Raw genomic sequence first — 11,142 nt, 5'->3', positions numbered from 1 at the left:
ACGCAAGCAAAGCAAAACAAGGAATTCATTCACTCCTTCCCATTGGTGGGCAGGTGTTCAGCCATCTCCAGGAAAGCAGGGCTCCATCACGCGTAACGGTTACTTGGGAAGACAAACGCCATCACTCCAAACGTCCCCCCCTTCCTTCTTCTTCCCCCAGCTTTATATACTGAGCATGACGTCCCATGGTATGGAATATGCCTTTGGCCAGTTTGGGTCAGCTGTCCTGGCTGTGCCCCCTCCCAGCTTCTTGTGCACCTCCAGCCTTCTCAGTCGGTAGAGCATGGGAAGCTGAAAAGTCCTTGACTAGTGTAAACACTACCTAGCAACAACTAAAACATCGGTGTGTTATCAACATTGTTCTCACCCTAAATCCAAAACACAGCACTGTACCAGCTACTGGGAAGGAAATTAACTCTATCCCTGCCGAAACCAGGACACTTTCACACAGCTTCAGGTCATTCTCCTGCAAACATTTACAAAAATTCTCTCTTTTCTCAGGTGACAAATTCAAGCTGAATTAATCGGACAAGTAGAGACAATCCCATGCACAACAGCTCACAAGACTGCACCTTGTAGATAAAACACATCATGTCACATATCCTCTGACTCTGCCATGGATGTTGTCAGTGACCTTGAGGAAATCATCTTTGCTTCATCAGTAAGTGAAGAAAAATATCACTTCTTCATTCGCATTTTATTACTCTATTTAAATTGTCAGTTCTGGAGACTGACAGTGACTGTCCCTGAAGTGTATTTACGAGGCAGAATACACTGCGATGTTAACCAGATCGCAGTCACATTTGTACAATCCACTGGTATAACCAGGGCAGACAAATCTGAGCTCAGCTAACCCAGATGCTGTGTTTCAGAGCTACAGCCTTTCCTGTATAGCAGTAGGCAGGTTCTGCCCACATAGGCTCTGGACTGGGTGGCATGGTTTTTGGAGTGCTGAGAAGCACAGGAACATCATACACAGCTCAACAGGACGAGAGAAGGGGTGCATGAAGAGACAATTACAACTCCATTTGCAGCTCAGGTAATTTAGGCCCTGTTAATGGCAGCTGCAAAACCAAGAGCTATTTAGTAACTGTATTTCATTGGGCTGAAGGGAAAGATTAGGGACAAAAGACAGTAGAAACAACTAGTTCTATCACTCCTGCCCTTTGGCACTAACTCAGCCCCATTGCATTTGTGTTATAAATACGTTCTCTGAGATCACACCAGCAAGTGTCAGTTTGCAGCACATGCAGTTTATCACAGTGTCAGCATAAAAAGGAAAAAGGGTCCAAAGAAACCTTCCATCTGCCAAATGGCTTTAGGATACTCCAGAGCTCAGTTCCTCACCGATAGCTTGGGATGCAATCTTAGGAAAAAGCAGCAGATGACTAATGGGAGCCGTGGCAAAGGATGGCAGCTCAGTTCAGGCTGGGTTATCAAGCATCAGGTGCATGCTGGAACCTCTGCCTCATCAGCCTATCACACATTTGATGGATAAGGAGAAAACAAAATGCTGTGGAATTCCCTTTGGGATCAAATGAACTAAGAAATGATGGCAAAACCAAAATCAGTTTGGACCATGGTTCTGCCCTGAGGCTCCAATCACAGCTGAGGAATTCCCTTTGGAGATACACAAGGCCAGGACAGGGTTAGGCCAGGACAGCTCTCAATTACTCTCCAAGTGAGCAAGAAGAAATAAAGAGGAGGTCAAAGCGACTTGTGCTCATTTAGGATCTCCAACTTCTGTAAGAGGACGTGTCACTCCCAATGTGCTAGCTAGTTTCCAGTCAGGTAGATGCATTCCTCTGCAATTTCAATATTACAGCCACAATTAACTTCTTCCTTCATTAACCTGAACTGCAACGCAGCATTGCTCTCTGCCAGCTCATAAACAGTTGCTGCACTTCATCCCCAAGAAGCTGCACAGAAACAAACAAATATAATTAGATTTAGCTTTCAGAGCTCCTGACTCTCCAAGTACCTCTAAACATTTCTCATTCTGATCGGCCAAGTTCAGAGGCATGACTAGATATGAGAGGTGCGGCATGCCTTTGGCTTTTACAGCTTCAGTGATTTGGACTGCCCCTCCATTTTGACTCTATTACAACTGGAAAACTAGTCTGCAAAACCATTTTCTCTTTAACTGAGCACCGTAACTTTATTTCTGCTTAATGCTGTTTGCAACTACTGTTCAAATCCCTTAGCTGGAAGGTCTATCTATAAATAAAATCTCTAATGCTTCAGTTCTGGTATAAGGGAAAAATTGGGGGAATCCTCATTTCAGTCACTGCACCTGGGTGATATTTCTGTGCAGATTGTCAGCGTAAAAGACTACAGACCTTTTAATTCTTCAAGTTATCGCCTACAACAACGAAGGTAACAGCGCAGGAGAAAAGCTAAAGACGACTGCATCCACAATTGAATTGCAAAGCAAATTCATGAAGGAAGGTATTTCTAAGACATCAGAACTGTCACCCCGGGTCTTAAATGCAATCAGGACCTCCCGTTTATCCACATCTCATCTGAGCAATACTACATACAGGCAAGTGCTTTTTGGTTTGATTTTGTCAGAGTTGTTATTCTCTTCCTTTTTCCTCTCTTCTTTTTCTTTTAAATGCTTTTTAACTCCATCCTCTCAACCTCCACAGGAATCCCAAGGGTAGACATAAAAGTTTCATAGTGAAAACTGGGTTTTCAACTAAACAACACCTTCACCAAGAATATGCACTCTTCACAGAACGTTTCACGGAAAAAGTAATACATGAAATCTATGGTTCAACAATTCCTTGAAATTCAAAATGGCACCTCAGTGCCTGAAAGGAGCAGTGTTTCAGATATATGGGAATTCTGTTCTCATCTTCTTTCTCTACCCTTGGAAGGACTTTGCATCCCACTGTGAAGCATCAATTCTAAAATGAATCCCGTTATTGACAACCAAGAAGAAAGCAAATGTTCTCAGGATAGGGGATCTTACCCAGCAGACCAACCCATGCTAGAAAATAGGGACTTGCAGCACTTCAGCTCCAAACAGTGCCATTTTGAAGTGCAGGCAGGTAATCAAAGAATCACAGGCTTAATTTTTTGTGGAAATTATCCAATTTTCTAACAGAAAGTTTTCAACAACCAAAAAGAAAAAAAAAAAAATTGGGATAGAAAGATAATGGGAATTTAAAAAGTCAAGAGAAATGTTCGTATTAAAATAGAAGAGACTTTTTCCCTTAGTGCTTTGGAAGAAATAAACAATTCTAATTCCCAGACTGCTGTGAAAATCTGCCTCTAGTAAAATATAACTAACACCCAAAATATAGCATTAAACTAAAGGTCAGCAGGGAACTGATATCTCTGCCCAGCAGAGAGTAAGCAGCCTTTTGTCATATCCCTAAAGACAGACAAGAGGCTATAGGGTAGAAAAGCCAAAGCTACGCGTTTTGCAAGTCTCAGCTTTTCAGAGCACTCAACCATCTGCCCTTAAATCCCATTCATCTGTAAGGAAGGGGTGCTGCTAAACAAATATGAAAATTTCTCCTTTCTGAAGTTCACCACAGAATTACCAGGCTTGTTGCAACCTATGTGTCAATCGGGCAAAGCAGATGCTTCTCATGGTCTCTCAGGCACACAGCCGGGTGGGCAGATGCACTGAAGGGGAAGACGTGTCCTAGAATACACTCTGCCTATTAGAGCATCTTCATGGTGGTGGAAGTGTCAAAACTGCAGGCACTTGGCTTCTCACCAGGGCTCAAAACAGTAAGTCTTAAGAAAGCCATAGCCCTCAGGACTTCGGAGTTGTCTGACTGCTAGGTCTAACGATCACTTGGAATGTCATAATATTAATGAGAACTCAATGCAGATTTTCCTGATCCAAATACAAGTCCCCAGTGTGCAAGTGAAAGAAGAAACAGCCCAAGCATCTGCAGGAGAGCAGACACAAGTCTGGCAGTTTCAGCTCCCAGCAGCAGAGGCTGTACACACAGTTGCAAAGTGTTGCGAAGCCCTGAGCTTGTTAGTTCTTAGGAGAAGGGAATTAGCAGTACGACTGCTCCAAAGGAAGATGAAGTAGTCCTGGCTCACGGCACGAAGCTGCTCCGGTGCAGCCGGAGGCTACAGATTCACAATGGGCTGCAGCCTGCTTGACTGCTTCCTTATGTCAGCACTCCAGGGTGGTATCATTTCAAATGATGGCTGCTCTCAGATCAACCAGCAATGATACTTGACAGGCACGAGGAATCATAGCTGGGAACAAGCATTCTCAGTAACCTCCTTTGGTATCTGCATGTTGTTATATTAATTATAGCTGCAAACCTCAAATTACACAATGGCAAAGTGCGTTTTGCAAATATCTTCTTGTGATATCTAGGAAATGGGGACCCTCTATCTCAGCTCCAAAACCAGCCATCAGCAGGTTGGGTCAGCAGCTGGGAGCAGGCACTCTGGGACCCAGCCCTGCCTCTGCCCAGCACCATGTGGGGACACAGCCAAAGCCACCTCAGCTCAGTCTTGGCTACGCAGCTCTGTGCCTTGGTTAACTCTAGGCACATGGAGGGTTGATACCTCCCAGTAGCAACGTGTAAAACCAAGGAACACCCACAGACTGAATCTGGCCTCTAAGTGCCAAACACCAGCGCAGCCAAGAGGTGCCCAGGGAGAACCAAGGCTGTCCTGGATTTATCACCATGATAACCATAGAGATCGTGTTTCTTCACCTCTTCCCCCCTCAGCTGCTTCTTTCCTCTTCAGGCACAAAGACATGATCTCTCCACGGCGATTCTGCCCACTGATAAACACTAGTGACTGATATGTTTCACTGAGGAGCAAAGGGCAGGACTGAGGGACCAGCTTCCAGGCTGCTCCAGCATTTGTCAGTCTGCTGAGTCAGGAAAGGCATTTCAGTACTCAGCAGGACACCAAATACAGACAGGGGTAATATTCAACAGCCTTCTGGGGCTCTCCAGTTAAGGATGGGAGACACACACGGGAACAGCTTAGAAGGAAGCCTAAAGAGAACATGAAAGGAATAAAATTGACTAAATATATAACCCAAACAGAAACAAGAGTTTTTAGCTTAAAAGAGGAAGGCCAACGATACGTGAAGCTAACTGGGGACTTGCTTTTGCCATCAATGTTACATAGCAGATGCTCAGACATTAACTTTGTTGGGAGCAGGATAAAACCCAAAGAGAATTAAATACTTTAAGGCCTAAAGAGCCATTAGGTCATCAAGTCTGACCTCCACGTGTAGCACGTGTTCCAGAATTTCACCAAATCATTCCTACATTAAGCTCAATTCTTCTTCCAGAAAGGAATCCACTTTGTAAGAAAAGGGTGTTGGAGTGCCATAATTCAGGAAGGTAAGGCATGCATCAGGTGTGGCTTTCTTGGGACCAAGAGAGAAGGGGAATGACACAGGCTCCCAGACCATGGGTTGTAGCCATGCCTCACCCAGCTGCTCAGCCCCTGTATTGCAACTCTGGCCTCATCTGATCCCCCGTATTGCAACAAGCAGAGATGTTGGTATTGAGAAATCAGTGTCCCACCATGACCTGGCAGCACTTAGCAGTGAAATACAGCAGAAGCTGCCAAAAAACCTTACAATATTCCCACCAAAAATTTTCAAAAAAGAAATTAGAAACAAAAAGCTTTTATTTTAAAAGAAGAAAGAAAAAAGCCAGCATTTAAATCCTCTTGCCTCATAACTGAGCCCAGGGTTATGCCACAATTCAGGTAAATTATGTTTATATAACTGGCATTTGGCTGAATGCATAATTCCTATTTAACAGCTGAAGAGAGGCATTTTGGGTCTTCAAAGAAATCTGACAGGTAATTCCCACTGTAGTTCTGCAGGGTAGCTGAGAGGTAATTATCCTTCTCACTAGTAAATCAATTAGGAATGAATGTATGGAAAGCTTTTCCCCTCCTCCAAGTAACTGCTAATCCTCTAAGCACTAATGAGCAGACAAGGCTAGCAACAGTGTGCAAACCCGTCAAAAACTGACAGGAGCTGCGAAGCACACAGGGTCCAATCAGTACCTGGGAGCTAATGCCTCAGAAGAAATATCTTGCCTGGAAAGGGTCTGCACGATTCACTGTGTGTGCACAGGGCCTGTGCACGTGTTACTTTCGGTATCTCCCTCCCCGTTTATTGCCTCAAAGAAAGACCTATTTTTGAGGCTCACAAGAGATCACTGCATGGCGTTCAACTAGCCAGCACTTGTGCTGTTAGAGGTGAAACACAAGGGATCTGGACTTTCTCTATTGGGGTGCAATTGATTCACCTACTGCTTTGTGATTCATTATTGGTGGTTATCCTCAGGAGCCCAGCAAAAACATGATGCTTACTCTCTGCAGGCCACTGTAACAATATTCACCCAGAGAGACTTGGAGAAGATTACAACCCAAGTGCATTTTTTGCAGTGCACAACCTCATGAATCTGTAAGGCATGGGTGGACAATAAACCTGATATTGAATTTGACAGATCCCAGATGCTCCAATCCAGTGACACCTTCTCCAGGCATTTTTCAAACGCTGCATGGATGTTTGGAATTGCTCTGATGGTGAACAAAGCACAGTCAGCTCTGGGTTCAGACAAACCAGCAGTTTAACCATGCACAGTAACAGTACCCATATATTTAGCAGAGGTAGAAAGAATGAAAACAAGTTGTTCCCGCAGCAGCCAGCACTGAAGCTGGTTTCCTACGGGTTTTCCTTACAGCTCAACTCTCCATTTCAAAAGATTTTTCAGAAGGGAAGAGAAGAGGGAAGACAGACAGATAGGTCCAGAAATCATTTCCTTAAGACATAAGACAAAAAAAAATTAAAAAATTGTCATCTGAAATAAGAAAACGACAGGTAAAGACTGGTCTGCATGCCACTATATGACGAAATGTAGGTGTTATTAATAAAAAAGAGAGAAAAGACTGCTAATCTGTAAAGCTCAATAGCTTGAGAAATTGCTAGAAGATAATCATATATCCTAGCACTCCGATTCGTGAGGGAGACTTTACACCAGTGACATAGGATTTGTAACTGAGCATATTGCCTCCTATTTTGGGTGGGCAGAATTGCTTTGGAAACAGAATGAGGAAGAATTAACTCTTCAGTGCCCACCATACTGGATATGGGAGGGGTGTGAAGGCCAGGAGAGCTCGTTACAAAACATCTTCATTCCATTTTGCTCAGAAAAAAGAAGTCAAAGTAGTTTTCACGAGAATTCAGCTTCTGCATCAGAAAAAATATAAGCTGACCCCTGCCCACAGCATTCTTTCTCTCCTCTATAGATCCAAACACACATATATTGTTGCCAATAGTAATCAGAGCTATGACTGCCTTAAGGTTGCATACACTGAAATAAACATCAATCCTGAAACCTCTGCAGACTGACCAGTGATGGAAAACACAATAGCAGTAATAAGAACAGTACAAGTAGCAAAATACTAGTTTGGAAACCTATTGATGGAGACAGGAGAGGGGCAGTGTGGAAGTGATCAAGCAGAATGGGCTGCACCCCATCCAAACACAACTCCACTGCCAGCAATTAGCTATGTGCTGCAGCCCTCCCACATTGATTTCTGTGGGTAGCTGAAAGTGTCTTTGTCCCACTACCTCCCTTGAATCAACACAGGCAATAATTTTAAACCAAAAAGGCACTGAGTAGTAACTCCTGCGCTGTGCTCTGTGAGCCAGCTGCAGCCCTAATTGCATCACGTGGGAAGCATGAGCAGGGGGTTTGAAAGCTATGACCTCATCTTCTCTCCTACACATTCAAATCAAATCTTAGGTCTCCCACCCACTCTCCCAGGCATATTCTGCTTTCAGCCCCCCTACATGATGTAACCAATGAAAATGTCATTTACATCTTTACCTCCAACTTCTAGCTAGGGAAAGTATAAAGGGGAAAAGAGTCAAATACAGAAATAAATACCTTTTACTCAGTATTTCTAATAATAAGGAAACAGAGAAGGCAGGGAGAGGTGTATTAGCCAAAGCCAGTGTAAGCAAGAGTCCCAGAAACATTTGTGTGAGTTCAGCTTCTTTAAAGGTGTAACAATCAGAAGCAAATAAAAGCAACCTTTTTATTTCTCTAACATATTCAGCAGGAGATTAAGGACTCCATCCCTATCACAAAAACAGGCATAATTCTACTGAATTCCATGGAATTGCACTAGTGCAGCTCAGACAGCAAATTCAAGCTCTTGTGAATTACCAACTGATTTCACTTTAGGATCATAATTCCTCTCAGAATGAAGAGTAATTTTGTTTCTATAGCTACCAGCTCGATGGCTCTCCCTTACCTTCCTCTTGTTAGTGGGACTGACATAAAGGTAGCTCAGCACAGTCTTCAGGCCTACTTTGTCATTTAGCTTTTCATAGGTAGTGCCATAGTCTGTTGACCTGGAGAAAAGAGGAGACAAAAAGAATTTATGTGGTTATTAGAGCTCAGGGGAAGGAAACGACTGTATGAACAGATGCTCAAAGTTACAGCTTGAGCATTATTACCCTTAAAACTTGAGGTTTTGTGTTTCATTCAGGGTGGGCAGCAGAAAAGAGAAGAAAAATTGAGTTCTTTGGTGCAGGGCCTGTCTCTGCATCAATTGATCCTATGCACCTGGGGAGCTATGGTGCACCTGTGAAGATGGACTTTAGGGGAGGCTCTGCTCTCATGTGCCAGTGTGGGATGGCAAATGATATCTACGTGAGAGGAGACTGATCTCAGCAGCACCCTTAGCACAAATTCTCTTTCAGACAAACCTAACAGAAGAATCCAAATTAAACCCATCAGAAACAGTTTTATTTAAGTAGGCTGATTTTTGACTTGGAGATAGGGATCCAAATGCGGCTCAGAATTGTAACAGCTGAACTCATGTCTAGATAAAAATGTACCTAAACTGGCATCTTGAGTCCTCAGTCACCCCCATCCTACTTTGTGCCAGGCATTTAATTTTTCTGAGTTACAGAGACAGATTCAGGCCCCTACACTAGCAAATCCCACCCGGAGGAGCAGATGATCTGGGGGTGGCATCACCCGTTCGTGACTGGGGAAAAGGGCTGCTTCGTCACAGAGGGTTTTCTGTAGCTTCCTCCTCCTCATTTGTGGGCATGTTTGAAACCTCACTTTGCCCTGCTTGTTTATCTGCTGTTTTCATACTCTGCTTTTCCTAACAAACAGGTTTTTTCATACCAGAACAAATCAACAGCTACCTAGCACAGGATCCCACACCTGAAGAGTGGTCAGCACCAGCTTGCTTTAGGAGAGGTGTCACAACCTGCATGAAAAGCCCACCCACCTCACCCGAACAGTGGGGAGAGCCTAGCTCCTGACTCTACACAGCTTCTATCATATGGACAGAGCAAACACAATCATTATCAGGCAGACAAGGAAAGACCCTCACAAAAAGCCTACCTGGACATAGCTATGATTTTATTAAGATGAGAATTCATGGCCCCTGCCCTCCTCTTTAATCATGCTTTTTACTAAACAGGTGATTAGAGAACACGTAGCAAATTCAGTGCCTTTCCTAGTAACTAGCTCCAGGAATTTTCTGACTTTCTAAGCTCAGCAAGCCTCCAGCATCCGCAGCTTTGAGGTTCTGCCTGAGACCAATCCTCTGCTCCTTGTCTGTCTGGCAGAGAAATGGCCCGTCACCCTTCTGGCATCACAATGAACAGTGCCACTGCACCCAGCGGCTCCAGGCTCCCACTCAAGTGGCTGCAGAAACTGAGCAATGCCAGAATCTGCATCCAGCTCCGCTGGTTTCCTTTGCTGCTAGTGGAGTCCAGAATGACACCGAAAAGGCCATGCCGCAAAACCAGATGGCTGGTTTCAGGCTTCCAAGTAGTAGGACCCATGAAGTCAAAAGCTTGTTTTATCACTGATGTGGCTCCAACACATTTGCTTCTGTGCATCTTTCAAGCACAATTCCTAAATGTTTTGCAAACTGGTTCCTCCTTAAATGGGTTGAACCAACCTTCCTCCCTTGAACACACAGCAGTCAGGGGTGCTTCAAGTCTTAAACAACTTCCTTGTGTTCTGGTTTAGCTCTTTAATACTAAAATAGAGCTAGTACTAGCTCTATTTACACTTAATACTCTATTGTACTAATGCATAGTATTGATACTCGCTGGGCTTCACAGACACGTCCCAAAGGATATTACAATAATGCACTGTATTTCCATAGTACTTTCCCATCCAAAGAATCTGAAGGTCTTGCCTCGCGAGGTATCGATACCACACAAAAAAACGAGCAGCTTTCCCCCTCCAGCCAAACTTGAAACTGAAGCAGCTCAATTAATAAAACTGAATAATCCAGGCCAATTAATTCCACTACACGAGGCCTCCTATACATGCAAATTCAACAGGTCAGAAATCCTCAAATAACGCTAAGCTCTAAGCAGAGGGTAACATGCAGAGGGCAAGCACTGAGGTACTTCCTTGATCTCACCCTTCCAACATCACTGGAGCTCTGAACAAGCCACATTCAGGACTACACATGTACCAGCCACCACCCAGGGAAAGAGATCACTGGTTTCAATCAGCATTAAAAGAGAATACAAATAACAGTTTAATATTCTGACAGAGTTGCTTTGGTTTTGTTCTCCGAGTCATTTTCAAATCTCCCAAAATGCCTTGCACTTCTACAGATGCAGGCTGGATGCCCTAATGACTCTTTCTCATTAAACCATTATCACTCATTGCATTTGCCCTTTCAAAGAATAGCTATAAAGGAAGTAGGATCATTATTTCGTTAACTTCTCTAAGGCTTTCTTTATTATCATGACAGTCATCACTGCCTTCACAGAAACGTCTCAAAGGATATCACAATAATATACTGTATTTCCATAGCACTTTCCTATCCAAAGCCTCTGAAGCTTTTGTCTCATGTTAATCCATAAAAACTAACAAAGTCCCAAGGGCCATACTGGGAAATATTATCTCTATTCTAGAGATGAAGAAATTGAAAGCTTGCATAGGTAATGGTTCATTTTTTCCAAAAGCAGGCATCTACAATTAGCCATTTCAGCTTCTATAATCATCTAGTGTATGGCTCAATACTCAAACCTGCTAAACTCCTACCACCAAACTGCTTAATTTGAAAACAAGTATTTACAAAAAAAAAAAAAAAAAAAAAAAAATTTGGTTCCCAAATTTT

The 11,142-nt window shown here is 43.4% G+C and overlaps 1 protein-coding gene across 1 annotated transcript in view; it reads right to left on the bottom strand.

The window, feature by feature from the left end:
• Positions 1-11,142, bottom strand: part of SORCS3 (sortilin related VPS10 domain containing receptor 3) — a 214,017-nt gene that overhangs the window by 156,484 nt on the left and 46,391 nt on the right. The window contains exon 3 of the mRNA XM_019471642.1: positions 8,287-8,386. Coding sequence (XP_019327187.1) covers positions 8,287-8,386 — 100 coding nt within the window. The remainder of the gene's footprint in view (positions 1-8,286; positions 8,387-11,142) is intronic.

Source organism: Aptenodytes forsteri, unplaced genomic scaffold (genome assembly GCF_000699145.1).
Source record: "Aptenodytes forsteri isolate BGI_AS27 unplaced genomic scaffold, ASM69914v1 Scaffold15, whole genome shotgun sequence".
NCBI lineage: Eukaryota > Metazoa > Chordata > Aves > Sphenisciformes > Spheniscidae > Aptenodytes > Aptenodytes forsteri.
The sequence above is the reverse complement of the archived record's forward strand: the minus strand, read 5'-3'. Positions and strand labels throughout refer to the sequence as shown.